Here is a 25,744-nt window from a genome sequence, read left to right as displayed (position 1 = left end):
CCCTGAGACTTTGGAACACTATTATCATGTCTCCCCTAGTCCTTCTTTTCATTAAACTAGATATACTCAGTTCCAGCAACTGTTTTTTTTTATGTTTTAGCCTCCAGTCTCCTTCTTCCTACTTTCTTAGGCACCCATTTCTCATAGGCCAGAAAGATTAATATGTAGGCTATGAGGGATTCTAAGCAGGTGACCAGGTGAGCAAACCACTCCAGCAGACATTTGTTAGCAGATGGAGCCTCACCATCCCACTGCACAACTGATGAATGCACCAATATTCTTGGACTGGAATTAGGTGTGACAGGGAAGCTGTAGCCCAGAAGCTCCTCCCACCTTCTTTGTCACATGCTAAAGTTATTCTGCCCTTGGGTTAAGGTCATAGGGCAACCTTACCCGGTCTTTGCTTCCGGTAGCAAGATAGTTGCCGTCAAGGCTGAAGGAACAACAGGTCACCCCAGAAGTGTGACCACGGAGGATGGAGAGTGGTGAGATGCCGGCTTGCAAGGCAGGTCCTGGTCTCAGGGTCTCTGAAAGCCAGAGCCCAACGGTGAAATCATCTGGAAAAAAGAAATATATAGATGAAAGTAAAAGTGAAGACAAGTCAATAGATTTGTAACTGTTGTGGAACACAAGCGGCCAGTGTAGCTGGCAGTAGATTCGGACAGTGAGGAAGTTGTGATGGGACATTGGTCAGTCCTGGAGTCTGGGGAAGGCTCTGAAAGTGCTCCGCATTGGAGGCAGAGATGGGACCAGGCCCATTTGCAGGTTATCAGCTGCCTTCAGAGTCAGATATCAGTGAGGCAGACGAACAGCTGGAGCCTGTTCCCAGTGTGCGCATGCGCAGAGTTGCCAGACGAAGGGAACAGCTAAAGAACAGGGGCTGACTTGTTGGACAATGAATGGCCCCTCCCAGAGGAAATAAAAGAGGAACGAAAGGTGGAATGGAGTTTGCAGGAGACAATTAATTCGCTTAATTGGTTTGTGACTCTCTGGAATTCCTTGCCGAGTTTTGCAGATATCGGCTGTCAGCTCTCCAAGTCAGATAAGGTCTGGGACTGTAAACCCTCCTTTGAAAGACTTTGCTGGACGTGAATGAGCAGAATTCACAGCAAATTAATAAAAGGGGTTTTTGTCAGGACAAGGAGTTTGTTTCATGTTCTTGGGAAGCCTTGGTCAGAACAGTAACTTAGAAGTTAGGGCAATATATTTCTTTTGGTGGTTTCACAGAACATGTGAATTCTTTCAACATCTCCTTCTTCTAACCTCACAATCACCTGGATATTGATACTTTAAACTCAAATATAAACCCCATTCTCCTCCCTCCCGAGGTGGTATTGTTCTTACAAGCACTGCCTCTTTATTGCAAAACTGGGTTGCAAAAACTAAACAAAAAAAAAGTGGGAGGGTGACTTAGTAATTAAAAACAAGCATTCTGAACACACCCAGAGACACCTTTCGCAAATATTTCATTCCAGATTGCATAATTCATCTCTGCTCCTGAAAAGAGTCTGGCTCGAATTAGAAGGATCGAGAAAACCAACTGACTGCCAGGACTTTAAGATCCAAGCTGGGATCTTAAAGAGTAATCCAGTTGCCATTGAAATAAAAAATAAACCCGCTTGTACACAACACCCCCTCCAACATAATTCTAACTATACACATCTCCACCAAAACCTATAGAATGACCGTTGTCTTACCTGAACGGTCCTTCTATGGGTGCTGCGAAGGGAATCCAATCATGGGTTAACTTAGCCTTCTAGCCTTGAGACTGAGTATGCAAATATCAAAGTTACGCCTCCTCTGACTGGACTTCCGTTTCCTCTCCAGTTCTTTTACGAAGTCCACCGAAGGATCATTATGTCAATCCTCAAACAAGCCGCAAGTCATCCGGCACTACAGAGTCAAGTCCAGTCAGTAACAAGTCAGAGAGTCACATCAAAACGGAGCCCTGACCAGCCGAAGCTGCGGGCGGGTTTGGATTCCCTTCGCAGCACCCATAGAAGGACCGTTCAGGTAAGACAACAGTCATTCTCCTGTGTGCTGCTCCGGGAATCCAATCATGGGATATATCAAAGCAATGAACTCCCAGGGCGGGAGCTAGGCTGGTCAGGCTCCTCCGCAGACGGAAGGACCCTTTGCAACACTCTCCGCCCAAAGGACGCCTCGGCCGAGGCGAAGACATCAATCTTGTAGTGGCGAATAAAAGGCGAGGGGGATGCCCAAGTGGCCGCCCTGCAAATCTCTTCTACAGACGCTTGCGTCGCCCAGGCCGCTGTGGTGGCCGCACTCCTGGTGGAATGAGGAGTGATTCGCCTTGGAACCGGTCTGGAGTGGGAGTCATACGCCAACGCAATGCAAGCTTTCAACCATCGGCCGATGGTGTGGGAGGACACCTTCTGTCCCATTGAAGATGGCTGGAAGGAGACGAACAGGGCCTCCGATCTTCGGAACGACGCCGTGCGCTTCACATAGCGACGAAGAGCCCTGCGAACATCCAGATGGTGCCACTGACGCTCCCGCGGATGAGACGGGTGAGGACAAAAGTCCGGCAGGACAAGTTCTTGAGTTCTGTGAAACAACGAGTTTATCTTTGGAAGAAAGGTCGGATCCAAACGAAGCACTACCTTGTTCGGGTGGAAGATGCAAAGATCCGCACGAACCGAAAGGGCTGCTAGCTCCGACACCCTCCTGGCCGATGTTATGGCCACCAGGAAGGCCGTCTTGAGTGTCAGCAAGCGGAGGCTGATGGAATGTAGAGGCTCAAAGGGGGCAGCTGTAAGGGCCCTGAGAACCAAGGTCAAATCCCACGTGGGATAACGATGTACCGTCGGCGGTCGTAAGTTGGAAGCACCCTTAAGGAAGGTTCGAACTCGCGAGTGCTGGGATAAGGAGCGGCCTTGGCCACCCCCGACCACCGTCGACAAGGCTGTGACCTGACGGCGAAGCGTGTTTGGTGCCAACCCCTTGTTGAGGCCGGACTGCAAGAAATCCAGAACCTGGGGCACCGAGGCTTTGATGGGATCGACCCCGGTGCGTCGGCACCAGCGGCAGAAGGCCTGCCAGGTAGCCTCGTAAATACGGGTAGTCGACGGGCGACGGGCCGCTTGAATTGTAGAAATGACTTCGTCCGAATAGTGGAGGGCCGCTAGCATCTCCCGCTCACGTGCCACACGGCTAACTGCAACAGCTGAGGGCCCGGGTGCCGGAGAGCCCCTTGGTGGAGCTGAATCTTGTCGTCCGGGATCCTCCAAGGACGCGAAACGGACAGATGGACGAGGTCTGCGTACCAGGGACGTCTGGGCCACATTGGGGCGACCAGCAGCACTTCCGCCTGTTCTGTCAAGATCTTCTGAATGACCGACGGAAGGATCGGGAGAGGAGGAAAGGCATAGAGAAGGCCGGCCGGCCAACGGCTGCGTAGAGCGTCTACTCCCTCCGCCCCCGGAGTCTGGTATCGGGAGTAAAACCGGGGAAGTTGTGCGTTGTGCGGGTGAGCGAACAGATCCACCTCGGGCAGGCCGAAGCGGCGAGAGAGCTCCTGGAAGAGAATGGGGTGGAGCTGCCACTCCCCCTGATCCACAGTCGCTCTGCTCAGCCAGTCCGCCTGAGTGTTGGCTTCGCCCGAGATGTGCTCCGCCCGAATCGATGAGAGTCTGGGCTCCGCCCAATGGAACAACCTTTCCGCTTCCAGCATCAGAGCTCTGGACTGCGTTCCCCCTTGGCGGTTGATGTGAGCCTTGGAGGCCACATTGTCGGTCAAGATTAACACATGGTGATGAGATACAATGTCCCGAAACTCCAGGAGAGCCAGACGGATGGCCCGCAACTCCAGCCAGTTTATGCTGTTCGCCAGCTCCTGATCCGACCATCGACCTTGGGCCACCTTGTCCAGGGCATGGGCCCCCCATCCGAATAAGCTGGCATCCGTTGTAACTTGAACGCGGTCCGGCTCCTTGAATGGACATCCCCTGAGGAGCCTGGACGACATCCACCAATGCAGGGACCGCCTGGCCTTGCCCGGGAGCTGCACCTTGATGTGGGAATGACTGGTATGCGCTCTTTGGAAGGGCAGCAGGAACCACTGGAGAGGACGCGCATGGAACCTGGCCCAGGGCACCACGCTGATGCAGGAGATCATCTTCCCTAGCAGTTTGGACAGCGACAGCAGCGGTACTCGCCGATGGGATAGCGCATGATGCGCCAGGTGGTATATGCTCTGCCTTCTTTCCGGGGACAGGAAAACCTCGCACGACATCGAGTTGATGGTGGTTCCCAGATGAAGGAGGGACGTGGTTGGGCGCAGGTGGCTCTTGGGCAGATTGAGGACAAATCCATGGTCCCGCAATGCGTCCATCGTGACCCGTAGGTCTCGGAGGGCCTGATCTCGAGAGGACGACAGCACCAACACGCCGTCCAAATAACAATTGATGCGTATTGGAATTGAATGAAGGGAGGCTGCCAATACTGCCAGAAGTTTGGTGAACGCGCGCGGGGCCGAGGAGAGGCCGAATGGCAAGGCCCGGTATTGATAATGACGGCCGTTGAAGTGAAACCGCAGGAACTTCCGATGTGCCGGATGAATGGGCACATGGAGGTACGCTTCTTTGATGTCTATGGAAGTCATCATGTCGCCTTGGCGGATGGAAGCCAATATGCTCTTTAGAGAGTGCATTTTGAATTTTTGGTATTTGATATACTGATTGAGCTGTTTCAAATCTAGGATTGCCCTCCATCCCCCGGAGTTCTTTGGTACTAGGAACAAGATGGAATAAAACCCTAGGCCTCCCTGCCCTTTGGGAACTTGCTCTATGGCCCTGATGGTGAGAAGATGAAATATCTCGGTGTCCATAAGGCGCCGCTTCGACGGGCACCTGGGCACAGGGCACCTGATGAACCTTCTCGGGGGGATGGATAGAAATTCTAGCGTGAGACCCAAACTCACTACTTGAAGGGCCCAGGCGTCTGACGTGAGCTCCGCCCACCGGTGGGCGAAGGTCAAGAGACGTCCTCCTATGGGCCCTGCCTCCTGCGAGTCAGCGGTATCTGCGAAAGGAACGGTTGCCCGCTCCTCGGAATGATCGTCTACTCTGCGCCTGACTCTGCTGGCGCCCCCTGTCTCTGGCCCCGGCTCGGTCCTGGCCACGGTCCTGTGCCTGGGAGAACCCCCTGGTATAGTTGGGGACATAGGGGGCAGAGGTAAACCCCGAGTCCCCAGACCGAAAGGGCTGCCGTCTACCATAAGGCTGTGGCCTTCTGGCCACACGGGCACTTGTGGAGGGAAGCACCCTACGTCTGTCCCGAGTCTCAATGAGAATGGGATCCAGCACTGAACCAAACAAGGCCCCGCCCTTAAAGGGCGTGGATGCTAGACGCCACTTGGATTTGATATCAGCTTGCCAGTGGCGGAGCCAGAGCAAACGGCGAGAAGCCACATTGGAAACCACGGCTCGGGATGCAAACTTTGCCGCGCTAAGGGTGGCATCGGCAGAAAACTCTAGGGCCGCTATCAGTTTGGTGACATCCTGATGGAGGCGCAGTTCCTCCGGATCCAGCCTTTCCTGTAGTTGTCTCAGCCAAACTAAAGAAGTCCTATTAAAGAAGGAAGCTGCAGTGGCTGATCGCAAGGCCCATGCTGCTGCCTGATGAGTCTTGCGAAGGACCGATTCGGCCTTGCGGTCCTCGGCCTTCAATCCTTCCGAAATTTCAGAAGGAATTAACGCCGGTGAAGCAAGAGCAGCGATGGGAGCATCCACTGTGGGAAACTGCAGGAGGGCCTCCAACTCTGGAGAAGATGTGAAAAGCTTCCTATCACCAGACCCAGGGGGCTTAACTGCGGTCGGCTCATCCCACTGCTTTTGGATTAAATCAAGAAAAAGCTTGGGAGATGGAATAAAATCTTGCAGAGCCACCTGCTCAGCAAAGAGCCGCTCGGTGGCATCCAGGCCCACAGCAGCACTTTCTGCAGAAATTGCCTCCCCCATGTGGGTGGTAGTCTTGGCCTTATATAGCAGGGATTTGAAAAGAGTGTGCCTGAAAAGCCCAGGGGGCGGAGGCTGGTCCACAGGAAGGCCCTCGTCACCAGAGAGTTCCCTATCCTGGATTTCACCTTCCTCCACTAAGGGAGATTGTGCGCTAAACACAGAGTGTAAAGGGGAAGGAGGATCAGTTTGCAGAATGGAAGAATCCCCTTGTACTGCTTGGGGAGCCAGGCCTGAGTAGGCCAGAGTAGGCCTGGAGACCTGGGATCTACGCGCTAATTCCGCATCCACCCCTCTGGAAATAGCCTCTGAGATCATGCTGTAGAATTCAGCAGAAAGGCCCAAATCCTGGCCCTCCAGAGGCCTGAGGCCTGCAGCTGTGGGGGTGAACGTGGCAGAGGGCCCAGCGCGTGGAGGTGAACAAAGAGAAGCCCCACTAGCCTCCGAAATAATTGGGGGGGAACGAGGCCCGAAAGCCCCTACCTCAGGAATAGGGCCCTGGGGAAGCTGAATATCAGGAGACCAACCCTGCTCAACGACCCTCACCGGAGACCCAGGTTGCTGAATCAGAACCGGAGGGGAAGAAATAGGAGCCCCAGATGCCTTGGGGGGAACCTTGGCCTTGTCTTTGCGCTTGTGCGACTTATCCCGAACAGTAGATGAGGCTCGAGGCCTGCTAGTAGAGGCCCTGGTCGCGGCCCTACTAGGCCCAGGGCTGGCCCCTCCCTCGCCAGGGGAGCGGGGCTCAGAAACTGGCCGGACAGTACCTTGCAATACCGATTGATCAGCCATGATATGAATTTGAAAGAGCTCAATCAGCGAAACAAAGGAATGCAATTGAAAGCACTCGCCAAGAACGCCACGTGGAAGCAGAGACCAAGAGAAGCGACCTCCTCCCTGAGTCAGCAAACTCGAGTGAGGGAAAGGGGAGGGGCGGAAGCAGTGCGCAAACTCAAGCGCGCGGGCAAAATCTGCCTTCTCATCCCAGGCATTACTGCGCATGTGTGAAAAGCGCTTCCAAATAAGGTCACCGGCATCAAAGGCGCGAAATTCAAAGGAACCGCAGGGGAAATTCCCAAACAGCCGATTCATGTAATCCTCCGGCAGCCGCTCCAGCGAGGGCACAAAGGAGGGAGGCGGGGAGGGGGGGAGACCCGCTCCGACAAGCCAAAGCCTCGGATCTGACCGCGCTCGCGGGCGGGTGCTATCCGGCGTGGAGAGCAGCGCTGGGAGACTCAGCTTCCTTGCGCGCTGATGTTAAGGGAGGGCAGGCGGAGAACGCCCCACTCCAGCTGTAGCGATCCGATATCCCTTTAAGGGAAACAGCGAGGGAGGAATCGGCTGGCAGCAATCTGCCGCTTTACCTCCAATCCAGCAAGAAATCCACAGTGAACCAAGTAAATTCATCCTTAATCTTGAAATATTAGCAATTAATCAAGAGAGCGTTGAAAATAAGTCTCGTAGGCTTGACTGAGTAATAAGAACTGGAGAGGAAACGGAAGTCCAGTCAGAGGAGGCGTAACTTTGATATTTGCATACTCAGTCTCAAGGCTAGAAGGCTAAGTTAACCCATGATTGGATTCCCGGAGCAGCACACAGGAGAAAGTAGGGTTTGTGTTACCAACAGTGAGGTTCTTCCTTCCTCATGTTATCACAAATTTGTAACTAAATGAGACAAATATCTCTATTCACCAAAAGAAGAAAAGTGAGGCCTCCTTGAAGTTAAGTTAAATTCCTAAGTGATTTGATGGAATTTTTCTTGGAACATAGAAGTGTCTGTAGAGATTCTCAGTCATCCAGGTCATGGTTGTCTCAAAGATGCTTTTTCAGGAGGCAATTGGACTTTCTTGTTTTTCTTTGAAGATGTTTTGCTTCTCATCCAAGAAGCTTCTTCAGCTCTGACAGGATGGTGGGGCACAGAAAGATTTATATTCCTTGCAGACAGCTGGTCATTTGCATCCTTTTAGAGGGTCCTTGAAGCACTTGGAGGTTTATCTCTGTCCTCAGGGTCACCTGAGTAGTTGCCCCTAATTCCTGTAGTTTGCAATTTTTCCTCTGGAAATCCATTCCTACTCCCACACCATTCAAAGGGTGTTCATCCCAAATTGCATAGCTTAAAAGTTTTGTAGAGAGTCTCAGTCATCTAGGTAATGATTGTCCCAAAGGTGCTTTTTTCAGGAGGCAACTGGACTTCGTGTTTTCTTTGAAAATGTTTTGCTTCTCATCCAAGAAGCTTCTTCAGCTCTGACAGGATAGTGGGGCATGGAAGGATTTACATTCCTTGCAGACAGCTGATCATTTGCATCCTTTTAGAGGGTCCTTGAAGCGCTTGGAGGTTTATCTCTGTCCTCAGGGTCACCTGAATAATGCTCCTGATTCTTGTAGTCTGCATTTTTTCCTCTGAAATTCCTCTGGAAATTTGGGGTGAACACACTTTGAATGGTGTGGGAGTAGGAATGGACTTCCAGAGGGGAAAAAATGCAGCGTACAGGCCCTGGAAGCATGGAATATAAATCCTTCCATTCCCCTCTATCCTGTCAGAGCTGAAGAAGCTCCTTGGATGAGAAGTGAAACGTCTTCAAAAGAAAAACAAGAAAGTCCAGTTGCCTCCTGAAAAAAAAGCACCTTTGGGACAACCATGACCTGGATGACTGAGAATCTCTACAGACTTTTAAGCTATGCAATTTGGGATGAACACCCTTTGAATGGTGTGGGAGTAGGAATAATGGATTTCCAGAGGGAAAAAAAAATTGCAGACTACAGGAATTAGGGGCAACTTCTCAGGTGACCCTATGGACAGAGATAAACCTCCAAGTGCTTCAAGGATCCTCTAAAAGGATGCAAATGACCAGCTGTCTGCAAGGATTATAAATCCTTCCATGCCCCTCTATCCTGTCAGAGCTGAAGAAGCTTCTTAGATGAGAAGCGAAACGTCTTCAAAAGAAAAACAAGAACGTTCAGTTGCCTCCTCATAAAAGCCCCTTTGGGACAACCATGACCTGGATGAGTGAGAATCTCTACAGCCTTTTAAGCTATACAATTCGTGATAAACACCCTTTGAATGGTGTGGGAGTAGGAATAATGGATTTCCAGAGGAAAAAAACTGCAGACTACAGGAATCAGGAACACCACTCAGGCAACCCAGATAAACTTCCAAGTGCTTCAAGGACCCTCTAAAAGGATGCAAATTACCAGCCATCTGCAAGGAATATAAATCCTTCCATTCCACACCATTCAGTCAGGGCCGAAGAAGCTTCTTGGATGAGAAGCAAAACGTTTTCAAAAGCAAAAACAAGGAAGTCCAGTTGCCTCCTGAAAAAAGCACTTTTGCGACATGGCTGGTTTGCCATCACTGCTGCAGTTTTTGGCTCCTCAATCTGTTCTAAAAACCTGGGATTTCCTGCCACCCAAGTTCCAACTAAGCTGAATCCTACTTAGTTATCAAGCCTAGACGAGCTCAGCCAGATACTGCTACTTGCAATTCCATTGAATCCTCCCACAAGTGACTCCCTTTCTTTGTTCAAACCCTTTCTGGTTCTTGAAGTCCTCAAAGAAACCACTGCAATCCCCCCCTGGACTCACCTGAGACAGAAGCCACCAGCTTATCAGACACCGCAAGGCCCATCACAGCTTTCTCGTGGGCCTTGAACTGATGGCAGCAATTGGAGCTGCTCTCAAAAGTCTTCCAGACACAAAGGGACCCATCGCCGAGGCCCGCAACCAAAAATACATGGTGTAACCAGGCCAGGCTGCAGACGGCCACATCGCTTCCTTGCAAATGAACCGGGGTTGTCTGAAAGCCTACAAGAATGAAAGAACATACATAAGTTTAAAAACTATCTAAAGTTTCGTACTCTAGCGACAAAGAGCCTGTTAGGACCGCGATGAGAAACCTATGGCAGGCGTGCCACAGGTGGCACATGGAGCCCTCTCTGGGAGCAGGTGAGCAATCACCCCAGCTCAGCTCTACCACGCATGCACACACCCCTCCCGCTGGCCAAATGATTTTCAGGTCTCTGCTGGGCATGCGTGGGGGGGGGAGCCAGGACGCATGCAGGAGACACCCATGCGTGGGGGAGCATGCGTGCATGTGCAGGGGGCAGGGGGATTGAGAGGAGGGGTGGCATGCCCCCCATGCCCTGTTTTTGGGCGCAGGAGGCTTCAGGGAGGCCTGCTAGGCCCAAAACGGGTCGTAGCGGTCACACGGATCCTATGCCCGGGTAAAGAGGCTGCGCAGGGGGAGTCGCACACGGATGCACAAGACAGCCTGGAGCACAGGGGGTGTTGAGTGCATTGTATTATGGGTGGGCACCCAGTGTGCACACTGTTTTGTGCATGCGCACGCGGTTGGCACACGCCAACAAAGAGATTAGCCCTCCCTTTGTTAGGGGCTGGATAGGGAGCAATGGGTTTGGAAACTGAATCCCCGCAAGATTGAGTGGTTCTGGGTTTGGGGTCCTTTGGTCCATGGAGAATTGGCCACCTTTGGTCTTGGAGGCAGTGGGCACTGCCCCAAATAGAACCAGTGCATAATTTGGGGGTTCTCCTGGACTCATGACTCCTGAGTCATCAGATGGCAGCCGTGGCCAGGAGGGGCTTTGCACAACTGTGGGTTGGGCTCTTCTTCCAATGGGCACTTTTGCCAGGAAATTACGCTTCCACTCAGTTCTTTTGACCCAAATGACAGCTCATCTAGGACGGGGATGTGTTGTGGCCCAGCAGGAGCCATTGGAACTGCCACCAGACTCCGACAGGGAGGGGCCCTATGTTGGCTCTGGAGAATGTGGAGGACCCTGGACAGGATTCTGACTCCAAGCAGGGTGCAGAGAGGCTGGTTGGCCACCAGGAGGCGCCTGAGCCTTGGACCAGTGGGGAGGAGACAAGGGAGTGTGATCGTGATGTCATGCATTGGAGCAGTGGGGAGGAGACAAGGGAGTTGGTCCTGGATGCCTGGCAACGGAGAGCTAATAGGCGTAAGGAACAGTTACGCAGTTACAGGAGATAATTGCACTCAACTGGTGGTAATTAGGCTCCTCTCAAGACTATAAAAGGAATAATTGTGCACACGCCCCGTTGCAGGAGTCAACGTATTCACTAGAGCTGGAGAACTCTCGTGGCTAGCTTGGCAGGCTGGATTGCTGCCAAGGTTAGTCTGTGCTGGATTGCTGCCAATGTATGGCCTGTGCTGGATTGCTGCCAAGGTCTTGTCTGTGTGTTAATAAATCCTTGAAGTATCTTTGTCTCAGCGTGCTTTGGTGTAGGACGAGGGAGGTCAGAACAGAACGGCTAACCTTTTTTGGTGCCGAGTGCCCAAAGAGTGCATGTGAAATCCCAAAATTCAATGTGAGCACCCCCCTGTCCATGCACCCTCGTGCATGTCCACACATCCCATGCATGCGCCCCGCTCCCCCCTTCACCTATTGGTGCAGGAGGCCTTCCGGGGCCAAAATGGGGTGGCAGGGGGTGCACATTCATACGAACCCCCAAATGCAATGCAAGCACCCCCGCTCTGGTTCCTTGCCCGCCCACGCATGCACACGCACATTCCCCGCATGTATCTCATTCTCCACGCATGCACGGAAGACACCCAAAGAGCAGCTGGCTGGCGTGCGCACATGCATAGAGGAGCTGGGCTGGGGTGATGGCTGGCGTGCCCACAAAGAGTGTTCTGCGTGCCCCCTGTGGCCCCCTTGCCCTTGGTCCACCATCATGGATCTAGGACATTGGTCATCATGTAGAACTTCAGCTGAAAGAGTCAGTAATTAGGATGACCATTCATGAGGCTAGAAATTAAATACGGTTTCTACACTTCAAGTAATAAACACTTGATGTTCTGTTTCAGACATCAAATAATTGGGGATGAAATTAAGGGGTGGAAGGACGGAGAGAGAGAAGGGGGGATGGATGGGGGGATGGATGGATGGATGGATGGATATATAGATAGATGGAGTAGATGAACAAAAAGGAGGGAGGGGGGAGGAAGAAATAGAAGGAAGGAAGGAAGGAAGGAAGGAAGGAAGGAAGGAAGGAAGGAAGGAAGGAGAGAGAGAAGAGGGGTTGGTTGGGTGGATGGATATATAGATAGATGGAGTAGATGAACAAAAAGGAGGGAGGGAAAGAAGAAATGGAGGGAGAGAGGGAGAGAGGGATAGAAGGAAGGAAGGACAGAGAGAGAGAAAGAGGGGTTGGATGGATGGATATATAGATAAATGGAGTAGATGAACAAAAAGGAGGGAGGGAAGGAAGAAAGGAAGGAAAGAAGGAAGGAAAGGAAGGAAGGAAGGAAGGAAAGAAGGAAGGAAAGAAGGAAGGAAGGAAAGAAGGAAGGAAAGAAGGAAGGGAGGAAAGAAGGAAGGAAAGAAGGAAGGGAGGAAAGAAGGAAGGGAGGAAAGAAGGAAGGGAGGAAGGAAGGAAGGAAGGAACGTTTTGCCACAGTTCCCCATAATAAATTAATCAAACTTCATCACCCCTCCAGAAGAAACTTCCAACCATAATTGTCTTACGCCAAGGCTGGCTGTAGATCCAGATGCCATCTGAATGGTGTCCCACCGCCAGTTGGCTTCCATCAAGGTTTGAGGCCATGCACAGGGCCGGGGAAAGAATTCTTGATCCTAAAGTGGTCCAAAATTGCCCCAAGTGTCCTTTGCTAATCTGAACCTGTGCATCAAGACACAATGATCAATTAGACAACATTTCATTGGTTTGTTCTATTTGTGGCTAAATCTCAATGTAGACGACATCGGATTTCATAGGAATGGGTGTGTATTTAATAATAATGAAAAATGGGTTTCCAGTGGAACGAATGGGTTAGAAAATGAGCTGATTCTGCATATTGTAGACTGTTTCTGAGTTGGAAAAATGTGAATTAGAAACCAATTTGTCCTAAGGCTGGGCTCTTTGGGTATCTCAGAATCCTCACCCAGTTTGAATCCCCTCACATAAACTATGGGTATTTCAAATGCCTTCTTTATAAAGGAAAAGCTGTATGGGCTTATATTTGTAGATCTTACTTTTATTGTTATCTTTATTTTATTTTTATTTATTATCATGATTTATCACTTGATTTACATAGATGTACACCAAGAGTTTATGCACTGGAGACAAATTCCTTGTGCATCACACTTAGCCAAAAAAGAATTTAATTCTGTTCTGTTCTATTTTATTCTATTCTCATGACAAACCATTTTTAATTATTAATTAATATATATAAAGAGAGTTGGGGGGGGGAGAGAAGAATCTCAATAAAGTAATCTATATCGATGAATTTACATAAGTTTACACTAGATTATTACTAATTGGAAACCATCCTGAGTTATATCTATATCTAATCTATATCTTTCCCCCCCCCCCCAGAATTTTGCTTTAATAGCTGCCTATATCCAAGGTCATTTCAGTCTTGAGTCCATTTTTATTGGGGAAAAAGGACCAAAAGTCTTCACAGTACACAGGCACTATTGATTTCATCGTGGTGCAGAAGCCAATATTGATTTTAAATGTTTTTGAAGTATTATAGTGTTATTTTTAACAGTAATAATAAACAATGGTTTTAAGGAACTGTTGATAATTTTAATCAAATTATATATTCACTTTGGGAGTACTGCAAAGAAATATTTGGATTTTTTAAAATAACAAAGCAACTGCGAAGTTGCAGGTTTATTCAACAAAATAGTTTTTTGGCAATATAAGCATGTTAACAGCTGACTTTTTCATAATGAATTGCAGCTTCTTTTGTTCCTGCTGCAACTGAGCTAAACTATATATATAGATCTCTCTCTCTCTCTCTCTCTCATGTATACATACGTATATACATGCATACATACAGTGGTGGGTTCCGGGCAGTACGCCCCGGTATGTACATACTGGTGCCTGCTGGAAGCAGCAGCCACTGTACTAGAACGGTGCTTTGGAGGGCCCGCCAGGCCGCCCTCCTTCCTTACCAATATTTGAAGAAAACGGGCCATTTACGCACCTGCATGCACGCAGTTAAAGCACCTGCGCAACACCCCACCAAGCAGCTGGAGTGTCGCAGGCAGTGGATGTGCATGTGTGCGCAGCATGCTCGGCAATGTTGGACATGTGGCCCTGTTGCAGCATACCGGTTGCAACGGGATCCAGAACCCACCACTGATACATACATACATACATACATACATACATACATACATACATATATACATTATATCTGGAGCGTTCCAGCAGAAATTGAAATTATTGAAATCAAGATTGGTACATTACAAGTGCAATAGAATCTTCTAATACCAGCCTCAAACCAATTCATCAACCCTTATGTCCCTCCCATCAATCTTCAACCTCATTCATTATGCTCAAAGTTGCACCTTGCAGTCTTCTCCTGCTGTGAGAAGTTTTTCATTGGAAAGGAACCGAGCCACCGAGGTGCATCCAGAGTGAGCCTTGAATGAGCCCAGGATGATGGCCTCCTGCCACGACCACAGGGTGATGGAACCAGCCAAAGTAGCCGCCGCCAAAACTTTCCCAGTAGAAGAGAAGGAAATGCAGTGGACGGAGGAATCATGATCCTTCATGACCTGCAAGAGACAATGGTGGTCAAAGACAACTGACTGCTTCCTCATGACTCCCAGAGCCAGTTCCATTGATTGACATGTCTTCCTCAATCATCCATCTTCCCAGTTATACACCGAGTCCCTCTCAACCTCACCGAGATCTTGCTCATTCCATTTGTATCCAAGACAGCAACCGATCTGTCCCATCCACCGACAGCCACTAACTGACTGTTTGGATGAAAGGTCACGCAGTTCAAAGGGCACGAGAAGTCCCACTGGTGGAGTACATGTCCTCGGGCAGCTTCCCAGAGCTGAATTTTTTTTAAAAAATGTAAAAAAATTGAGGGTTTTGTCAATTTACCGTATTTTCACCCATATAACCCGCCCACGCAAATAACCCGCACACGCATATAACCCGCGGGTTTTCCGAATCGTGTAAAATATTTCCCGTATAACCCGCCCACGCATATAACCCGCCCACGCATATAACCCGCCCACGCATATAACCCGCCCACGCATATAACCCGCGACGAGTAAAAGAGAAGGGAAACAGCTGAGATGGGGGGGGAAGAAACGGAGAAAGAAGCCTGCGCACGCTGGGGAAGAGGAAAGGAACGGAGGAGAAGGAAACAGCTGAGATCGGGGTGGGGGAAGGAACGGAGAAAGAAGCCTGCGCACGCTGGGGAAGAGGAAAGGAACGGAGGAGAAGGAAACAGCTGAGATCGGGGTGGGGGAAGGAACGGAGAAAGAAGCCTGCGCACGCTGGGGAAGAGGAAAGGAACGGAGGAGAAGGAAACAGCTGAGATCGGGGTGGGGGAAGGAACGGAGAAAGAAGCCTGCGCACGCTGGGGAAGAGGAAAGGAACGGAGGAGAAGGAAACAGCTGAGATCGGGGTGGGGGAAGGAACGGAGAAAGAAGCCTGCGCACGCTGGGGAAGAGGAAAGGAACGGAGGAGAAGGAAACAGCTGAGATCGGGGTGGGGGAAGGAACGGAGAAAGAAGCCTGCGCACGCTGGGGAAGAGGAAAGGAACGGAGGAGAAGGAAACAGCTGAGATCGGGGTGGGGGAAGGAACGGAGAAAGAAGCCTGCGCACGCTGGGGAAGAGGAAAGGAACGGAGGAGAAGGAAACAGCTGAGATCGGGGTGGGGGAAGGAACGGAGAAAGAAGCCTGCGCACGCTGGGGAAGAGGAAAGGAACGGAGGAGAAGGAAACAGCTGAGATCGGGGTGGGGGAAGAAACGGAGAAAGAAGCAAGCCTCCGATCGTGTAAGCCTCCGATCGTGTAAAATATTTTCTGTATACCCCGCCCACGCATATAACCCGCAGGGGGGCGCTGTGCATGTAAAAACCGCATATAACCCGCGGGTTATATGGGTGAAAATACGGTATATTATTATAATTTATACTTTATTCATTAAACATGAAACTCAGCCAACTGAACATTCAAAAGCACATCACAAATACCATTGACTGGTGCTAATGTTGATACTGGTTGCTGGCAGCATCCTAGGTATCAACCAAGCACCTTCTTAAGATGTATGTTGTTCCGAGTAGCGCAGTTTTTTGCAGTTCCGCTGGTGTTACTGCGGAAATCTGCAATTTCTTGATGTGTTTTATAAAATTCTTGGACATAGTACCAAGTGCCCCGATGAAAATAGGTATCACTGTTTTTATTATAATTAGTAGTAGTATTATTAGGTTAATCTTTGGTGAGATTCACAGCCTTTGGGGCTGGTTGGTAGCTCAACAGCTCAAGTCCTAACCAAGGACCTATTATTATTATCATGATGTGCTTAATCTTTGGTGAGGTTCACCGCCTTTGGGGTTGGTTGGTAGCTCGAGTCCTAACCAAGGACCTAGGAACTGTTAAGGTAATGTCGGAGGATATAAGCTGTTGCAAGTAGGGTGGTTTTTTGTAGAATCAGAATGTTCAAGTCTGATAAATTTAAAATTTCCAAATAGTGAGGTAGCCCTTTAGGTATTTCTCCAAGGGCTCCAATTACAATCAGGACAACACACGATTTCTTTTTCCACAGTCGCTCAACTTCAATTTGCAAGTCCTGAAACTTTGTGATTTTTTCTTGCTGTTTATCTTCAATTCGTGCATCTCCAGGTATTGCAATGTCAATGAACCATACTTTTTTCTTTTCAACTATGGTTATGTCAGGTGTGTTGTGGGCCAAGTGCCTGTCAGTCTGGATTTTGAAGCCCCACAAGATCTTGACTTTCTCATTCTCTAAAACCTTCTGAACCTGATGTTCCCAGTGGTTTTTGCTGTACTCAAATCCAAACTTTTGGCACAATTTCCAATGAATGATCTTAGCAATGCGGTCCTGGCATTGTAGGTAGTCAGTTTGTGAAATTTTGCTGCACCCACTGATCAAGTGGTCAACTGTCTCGTCTTTCTCATTACAAAGGAGACATTTGTTGTTGGTGGTAACATGTTGAATTTTGGCCTTCATGCAGTTTGTGGCTAAGGCTTGTTCTTGAGCTGCCAAAATAAAGCCTTCTGTTTCTTTTTTCAATGCTCCTGATCTTAACCAGATTATTATTATGCAATTGTATCACAGCGGCCAGTTGTTTCACCGGATTTGGCATTGGTTACTAGTCGGGCCCCACTATTATTATTATTATTATTATTATCATCATCATCATCATCATCATCATCATCACAGTCAGCCAGATGTTCAGTCTGGGTTTGGCATTTTTGTCTACCTATCAAGTCCTATCAAGAATCTGGGATAGGCAAATCTGGACATTTGATGGTGTTATAGACATTGTCACAGAATGGAAGCAGCTCCAAGTAAAGCTTCTGCAATTGGTGTCAAATTTGTCAATGCCTTTGGTTTTCAAGTGGTGCTCCAGTTGTTTTGGCACTGCACCCAAGGCATTTTCAAGTGGTGCTTCAGTTGGAACTATTATTATTGATACTACCCTTGTTTGCCTTTGCCATAGTCATTCTATTTCTATTTGCAGGTCTTTGTATTTTGTTTATCTTCTCCAGTTCTTTCTCATATTTCTACTGTCTCCAGGCACTGCATGATTATTTGATTAGTCTATAGCCATATCAATGTACAAGATTCAAACACACTTATAATTGTTGCAACTATTACCCTCAGTTCCGAATATAGGCATAATGAACCCCTGAAGTATGAGAAGCTATAATGGTTCTGTTGGGCAATTGTTGACAGAGAAGTAGGCACTGTAATAATTGAACTGCTCTCAAGATGTATACCCAATCTGTAACGGGCGGAAAGCAGCTCTCTTTGAACAGGAGGTAAAAATATACATAAAAAAGCACATTTTAATAAATTATTGAGGTCATGTGAGCCAAATGGGAAAGTTAATCCATACAGACTTTCATATAGAACATTATAATAAAACTGAGACAAATAAACTTAAAAACCTGAAATTATGAGGCCCCCTCTCAGACAATGAGGCTCTGACAATTTGAAGGTGTAGGGATTTCAACTCCCAGAATTCCCCAACCAGTCATGTTGGCTGGGGAATTCTGGGAATTGAAGTCCACATGCCATCAAATTGCCAAGATTGAGAAAAAGCTGTTATCGGTTTAATTTATGCTTAAATCCAGTTCTTTGTGCCGCCCCTTCCCCTAAACCCAGTCAATAATACCTTAAGAGTGCCATCCAGTGATACTGAAGCTAATAGTTTGCAATCTGAATTGATGCAGCAGTCTGTAATTTGGGCCTTGTGAGCGTCCTTGCTCAGGATCCTAAAGTAATAAAGAAACAGAAGGACACTCAGATGTGGTTGCTAGGTGACCTGAATTAATGCAGGATCACTAAGCCTTTTTTTTAAAATGTATATTTATTAGGAGTTTTATGTCAGGTAATCAACAGTTTAAACAAGAAGGAAACCAAAGACAACGCACAAGAAAAAGACAATGCACAACATTGAGTTCCAACCTACTCTGTAACAGTTCACTACCTACCGTCCTTCTTAACCGAACAACAAATGGCTGTTCCTTTATTTCCTGAAATAATTTATGTTGAAGTATCTGAAATCTTTTCCTAGATGGTTCCACCACAAAACTGCGTTCGACTAAAGCGCGTTTGACGAAACCGCGTAGCTGACGTCATCACAGGGCGACAACAGCGCAGAGACAGAAGCACGCTGTAAATGCTAAACCTAAAATTAACCCCTAAACCTAAACCTAACCCCCTAAACCTAATCCTAAACCTAACCCTAAACCTAACCCTTAACCTAACCCTAACCCTAAACCTAACCCTAAACCTAACCCTTAACATAACCCTAAACCTAATCCTAACCCTTAACCTAACCCTAACCCTAACCCTTAACCTAATCCTAAACCTAACCCTAACCCTTAACCTAACCCTAACCCTAACCCTAACCCTAACCCTTAACCTAATCCTAAACCTAACCCTAACCCTTAACCTAACCCTAAACCTAACCCTAAAGCTAACCCTAAACCTAACCCTTACCTTAACTTGAATCGGCTTGCTTTCAAAGCGCTATTTAAAGCGCCCTTCTTTCTCCGCGCTCGCTGTTGTCGCCCTGTTGATGACGTCAGCGAAGCGGTTTAATCGGGCGCGCTTTAGTCGAGCACGGTTTTGTCGTGCCACGTTCCTAGATATTTGATAAATCACGTCCATCCCTTCCTTAATCTGCATCTTTTCTAGTCACCCAAATCATAAATCATCATTATCATTTTTTTGCTCATTACCTATCAGGCTTATAGTTTTTCAAAGAAGTTTTTCCTCATTTTTTTTCTTCTAATCAAACAAGTTAATTTTGCCATCTTGGTAAACTGACATTTTCACAATAAACTCCTCTGCTGTGGCAGGAGTATTAAAGCCTCAAAGAAGGACACAAGAAAAAAAAAAAGAGCTAAGAAAAGTGAAGATAGGACAGCCTTTTAAAAAATGATTTGGCTCTAAATTAAATGCAGTTTCATTTATTACATTTCCTATCTCAAAATAGACAGAAATTATGTCCTGATCTTTGCATTTGTGGTTTGGAGGGAGATCCAGAGATTGTGATAAAGAGGACTCAGGGTCTACAGGCAACTCAATACCATCAAATTGCCCATCCCAAGATTTTACACTGTAACCCTACTTTAAATTTTACAAATGCAGGCTAATTAATTCCATGGGTGGCATCTCCGTTTCCTTTCTTTCAGAATAACAGAATAACAGAGTTGAAAGGGACTTGGGAAGTCTTCTAGTCCAGCCTCTGCTCAAACAGGAGACTCTATGGTCTCCAACCTTGGCAACTGTAAGACCTGTGGACTTCAACTCCCAGAGTTCCTCAGCCAGCAAAGATGGCTGAGGAACTCTAGGAGTTGAAGTCCACAAGTCTTACAGATGCCAAGGTTGGAGACCACTACTCTATACCATTTCAGACAAATGGTTATCCAATCTCTTCTTAAAAACCGCCAATGTTGGACCACCCACAACTTCTGGAGGCAAGTAGTTCCATTAAACATTTGTTCTGTCAGGAAATTTTTCCTCAATTCTAGATTGCTTCTTTTCTTGGTTAGTTTCCATCCCTTGCTTCTGGTCTTGTCTTCAGGTGCTTTGGAAAAAAGATTGACTCCCTCTTTTTTTGTGGCACCTCCTCAAATATTGGAACTACCACGTCCCCTCCAGCTTTACTTAACTGCTGTTCTGTGCTTTTCTTCCATTTCAGGTACCGTATTTTTCAGAATATAAGACACATCTTTTTCCCACAAAAAAGAGGCTGAAAATCTGGGTGCGTCTTATACACCGAATACAGCATTTTTGGCCTCCTGAAACCCTGCCCCCTTCACCAAAATGGCCGTGCAGAGGCTTTAGGAGGCTTCCAGAGTGCTCCTCGTGGCTGGGGAGGGCAGAAATGAGCAAACAACGGGCCATTTTTTTGCTCATTTTTGCCCCCACCCCCAGCAGCACCCTATAAGCCTCCTAAAGGCTATGCATGCCCTTTTTTTGACACAAAAACCGAAAAATGGGCCGTTTTTTGGAGGTCTGCAGAATGCAAAAACTTTTTTGCCTCTTCAAAATCTTGGTCCGTGTTATACTTCGAAAAATATGGTAGTATTGACTTACAACCATTCATTTAGCCACGGCAGTGAAAAAAATGAGTTATGACTGGCCCTTACACTTAAGACTGTCACATAATTCCCATGATTATGTGATCAAAATTTGAGTGTTTGGCAATCAGCATGTTGCAGCATCCCGGAATCCTATGACTGGTTCAGTGGTGGGTTCCGGATTCCATTCCAACTGGTACAGTTGGAACGGCCCCGGTTTTACCCACAAGCGCACGCATGGCACATGTGCAAATGCGCGCAGCACACACATGCATCGTACTGGCCTGCGACGCTTCCGCAAGCCTCCACAATGCTCCAGCTGCTCGGCGGAGCATCGCACAGGTGCCATGCGCGTAAGCGCCAAAGGCTTAAAGGGCAGGTAAGAAGCAAGGGTGTGCATGTGGGCCCTTTGGAGCACCATACCGGAACTGTATCCAGTGCTCCAGGCTGGCTCGGGTACGCCCATATTGGGGCGTATCACTTGCAACCCACCACTGGACTGGTTTCACAACTTCAGCGATCATTTAACAACCTGTAGCAAGCCAGCACCCACCCCTCTCCTAGAAAAATGAGATATTTTAGGAAATATTAAAAGGGCAGAATATTTCCTCTAAAAGGGAGGCAGAAACTTACACACACACACACACACACACACACACACACACACACAAACACACACACACCACCTTTGTCAATGGGCCATTAAGGCCTGAGCCAAAGATGTACTTCCTTCTATTACTATTCTATTACTTTGGAATTGCCCAGAGCTCTCTACCCATCTCACTACATGGCACCTGGGAAGATTATATCAGCATGAGCAGAGGTGGCACAGTGGTTAGGGTGCAGTACTGCAGGCTACTTTAGCTGACTGTGATCTGCAGTTCAGCGGTTCAAATCTCACCGGCTCAAAGTCCACTCAGCCTTCCATCCTTCCAAGGTGGGTGAACTGAGGACCTGGACTGTGGGGGCAAGTTGCTGACTCAATTTGCTAAAAAAATTTGTAAACCGCTTAGAGAGGGCTGAAAGCCCTATGAAGCGGTATATAAGTCTAATAAATAAATAAATTCAGCAAGACTCAACCAAGCTGGGACTCAGAACCGCCTACAGAATTGTCCCTGAAACTCTGACAACCAAAAAGAATACAAGCTCAAATTCGAAAGCCTAGAGAGGGTATAAAACTCAGGCACTCTCAGCATCTCTTCCCCTTTTTTTCTTCTTCACCCAACATCTTCAAGGCATGTGATCCTGTCCACCATTAAAACCATCTTTCCAAACGGCCTCCATGAATCCAGTGTCTTTTCCCCACACTTGGAACTGAAGGACATTTCTTCCAGCAAACCGTGGGAAGAAAGGTCGCAAAACCGGGAACAGGATTTACTTAATAACTGTCTTGCTTAGCAAAGGAAATTCTGGTCCCAGTTGCAGTCGTAATTCCAGGACTATCTGTATTCAAGATTAAAAAAAAAATTCCCTCAGCCCGTAATACCTGCATCCTTCTCTCAGGCTCCAGAGTTCAAAGCGTCCATTGAATGCCCCGAGACAAACCGTTGTTTCTGACAAGAAGGCACAGGCCGAGATTCCATCACAAGAGGTCAGCAAGGATTTCTGTTCCTAAATCATCGGAAGGGGGAGAATTCGCAATCAGAAATCATATCCAATGACCCTCTTTTACCCAACCATATTCATCCAATGCAAATATTTTTTTGCTTTGTGAATTTGGGCAGAGGGCTATAAAGCAGCAGCCTATGCAGGCTTCAATTTCAAAGATTAAAGACATTGTTTTTAGCAGTTTTTCTTCTTTGTTCATGGTGGCACTTGGCTCAGGTCTCTAAAACTCCTTTTCCTTATTGTCGAAAATAATATATTTAACTTTTTATCAACGCCATACTGAGCAATAACGGTACCTCATTGTAACTTATTTGTTTGCTTACTAATTATCTTTGCATCATTTTTGAATTTTACTTATTTGTTTTCTTTCTTTTAAAAAAAAAAAGAAAATTAGTTAAAAATGGTTTTAAAAAAGGCAAAAAAGTACATGGAAGGCGTGTACATAGCATATCTCAGCAGCTCTTTAAACCAACTCTTTCCGTTCCCAAGATTGTGTGACCACTGTGCAGCCCTGCAAAAACAGACAATTGCTCTAAAGAACTGCAGATATGTTCTAATTCCGTGCTCCCCAAAACCTGGAGAAATTACCCCAAATTAGCTAAAAGTGGTTTTTGTTTGGGTAATCACCCATAAACCCATTATCCATCACAACAGCCACATTTAAACCAGTGGTGGGTTTCAAAAATTGTTCGAACCTACTCTGTGGGTGTGGCCTCCTTTGTGGGAGTGGCTTCCTGCCCATGTGACCGGATGGGAGTGGCTTGCCGCCCATGTGACCGGATATGAAGATGCCGACGACACTTGTCAGAACCACCTTAAATTACCTCACACACAGCACTGGCATGCATAAGAATATGATGTAAACTTGTTTTTTAAAAGGCATCTTTGGTTTGCGTTAAAACAACTTCAACACACGCAATGTTCTGATTGCACCACAAACGCAGTAGTCATCCTTACCTTTCACACAGGCACTGAGTTTTATATATATGAGCATGACAGTGTAGAATAATCATATCCAAGGACCAGTGGTGGGTTTCAAAACATTTTAGAACCTCTCCTGTAGGTGTGGCCTGCTTTCCGGGTCCACTGGTGGAACCTCTTCTAACCAGTTTGGTAGATTTGACGAACCGGTTCTACCAAATAGGTGCGAACTGGTAGGAACCCACCTCTGATTTAAACTGACTTAAAGTTTCCCATGTATACTAAAATATATTCAAAAACCTCCCAAGGCATTCCTATTAAGATGAAAATGGATGTATTACCAATGGTAATTTGTTGATATGGCATAAAGACCATTCACTGATATTGTTTTTATAATACAGGCTCTCCTCAAGTTATGACCAGTTGTTTCATGACTGCTCAAAGTAATAAAGGGTGCGGAAGGAAAAGTTTTACAACTGGCCTTTGAAATTTGAGAAGACTTTCAGATCAGCACTTGAATAATGAAGGAAAAGGTTTGGGAAGCAAACTTCTCTAAGTGGACACAGCCTGAATACTTCTGAAACTAAAACGTTGTCACTTTTACCTGTCCAGTATTCATCTCTACCAGATGTAATGTCCCCTCCACAGTACCCACGATGGCCAGTTTTCCCGAAGGAGCAAGAGAAACAGATGAAGGAGTGGAAGGAAGGTTCAAAACGAGGCTGTTAAGTAAAAGAAAAGAGGCCAATGAAGATTCTCGGTCATCCAGTTAGAGCTGCCTGGAAATTAAGTTATGGCAGCTGCATTTTTCTTTTCAGTATAAAATGTTTCGCTACTTATACAAGCAGTTCTTCCATCTAAGCAAATGTATGTGGAGATTCTCAATCATCCAGATCATTACTGTCTCAAAGGGCAACTGGAGTGTTTTTCTCTAAGAAGAAAATGTTTTGTTTCTCGTCCAAGAAGCTTCATCAGTTCTTTTTTTTAAAATTGTTTTTATTATGGATTTTCCTTTGTTATACATAATGTTTCCATTTCTGCAACGGCAGTGTACTGTCTGTTTCACATCTCTTTTAAATACACAGAGTTTTATACACACCATAATTATAGCCATTTTTCTCATAATATGAGAATAGTACATACAATGTAATCTTCCCTTCTAATTGTTCTATACAATTTAATCCATAATCAAATATAATCCATAAGAGAGAGTGTGTGTGTGTGTATCTATCTATCTATCTATCTATCTATCTATCTATCTATCTATCTATCTATCTATCTACCTACCTACCTACCTACCTACCTACCTACCTACCTACCTACATACATACATACATACACACACACACACTTTTATTTCATTCATCGTCCTTAATTATAAATTGCTAACCTGCTTCTATTCTCTAACTATTTATAAAATAGGTCCCAAATTAAATAGTATTGTTTCCTCTTGATCCATAATTTTCATCATTAACCTGTCCATTTTGACATAATCTAATATTTTCTTTATTATATTTTCATCTATAGGTATATAGGTATATTTCTGTTTTTCCAATTTTGTGTGTATATAGTTCTCACTGGCGTTATTACATGTAATATTAAATATGTACTTATTTTATTATATTTTCTCAGTAATATACCTAGCAAGAACAATTCTGGTTTTATTTGTTGTGTTGTCATTTCTTCTAACCACCTTTTTATCTTTAACCAATATTTTTTTCGCCGTTGGACAGGTCCACCACATATGGTAATAGGAACCCAGTATCTGTTTACATTTCCAGCATGTTGGTGAGGTGTTTTGGAACATCTTTGCCATTCTTGCTAGTGGCAAATGCCATCTGTAGAACATTTTGTAAAGATTTTCTTTATGTGCTATTGACATAGTTTGTAGTTTCTTTCCCAAAGTTTTTGCCAATTGTCTAATTCTATAGTATGTGTGTGTTTATGTATGTATGTATGTATGTATGTATGTATGTATGTGTGTGTATATATATATACACACATAAAAAATAAAGCACAAAAATAACACAAATAAAACAAAGGCAACAGTAAAAATATTGGGTTTCTGTCGTGATGGACTCTTGTGTCGAGCCGATTGACAGATAATGGAAGCTGTTAGCTTCCTCCCATAATTGGGGCATACCAGGAGTTGTGACACTAAATATATATATGTGTATGTGTATGTGTATGTGTATGTATGTATGTGTATGTGTGTGTGTATGTGTGTGTGTGTGTATGTATGTGTGTGTATGTATGTGTGTGTATGTGTATATGTATATATGTAATAGATACCTTTCACCCTGGCTTCGCTGATAACAGGATAAGAGCCTGTGGCCTAATGGCTAAGAAGTTTGCCTAGGATGTAATATAGGCCAGGTTCAAATCCCAGTAAGGGTATGGCTAGCTGATGAGAGCTAAATAGCTTGAAATAGATCTATACTAGTCTCCCTTTATTTATTTATCAGCACAAATACAACATATATATATATATATATATATATATATATATATATATATATATATATATATATATATATATATATATATATATATATATATATATATATATATATATATATACACACACACACACACACACACACACACACACACACACACACACACACATTTCGATTTTTGTTCGATTCCCACATATATATATCT

At 46.3% G+C, this 25,744-nt stretch overlaps 1 protein-coding gene across 1 annotated transcript in view; it reads right to left on the bottom strand.

Annotated features, from left to right (window-relative positions):
• Positions 1 to 25,744, bottom strand: part of TEP1 (telomerase associated protein 1) — a 197,400-nt gene that overhangs the window by 28,042 nt on the left and 143,614 nt on the right. Inside the window, exons 38-45 of the mRNA XM_087714127.1 lie at positions 23,685 to 23,802; positions 22,038 to 22,162; positions 18,133 to 18,232; positions 14,656 to 14,811; positions 14,315 to 14,524; positions 12,482 to 12,635; positions 9,561 to 9,779; positions 394 to 557 (exon numbers count right to left, since the gene is read on the bottom strand). Of these exons, the coding sequence (XP_087570253.1) occupies positions 394 to 557; positions 9,561 to 9,779; positions 12,482 to 12,635; positions 14,315 to 14,524; positions 14,656 to 14,811; positions 18,133 to 18,232; positions 22,038 to 22,162; positions 23,685 to 23,802 (1,246 nt within the window). The remainder of the gene's footprint in view (positions 1 to 393; positions 558 to 9,560; positions 9,780 to 12,481; positions 12,636 to 14,314; positions 14,525 to 14,655; positions 14,812 to 18,132; positions 18,233 to 22,037; positions 22,163 to 23,684; positions 23,803 to 25,744) is intronic.

The sequence above is a fragment of the Thamnophis sirtalis genome, unplaced genomic scaffold, assembly GCF_051295495.1.
Source record: "Thamnophis sirtalis isolate CommonGarterSnake01/CBP01778 unplaced genomic scaffold, rThaSir2_p1.2 scaffold_4, whole genome shotgun sequence".
Lineage (NCBI taxonomy): Eukaryota > Metazoa > Chordata > Lepidosauria > Squamata > Natricidae > Thamnophis > Thamnophis sirtalis.
This window is presented reverse-complemented; position numbering and strand designations above follow the sequence as displayed.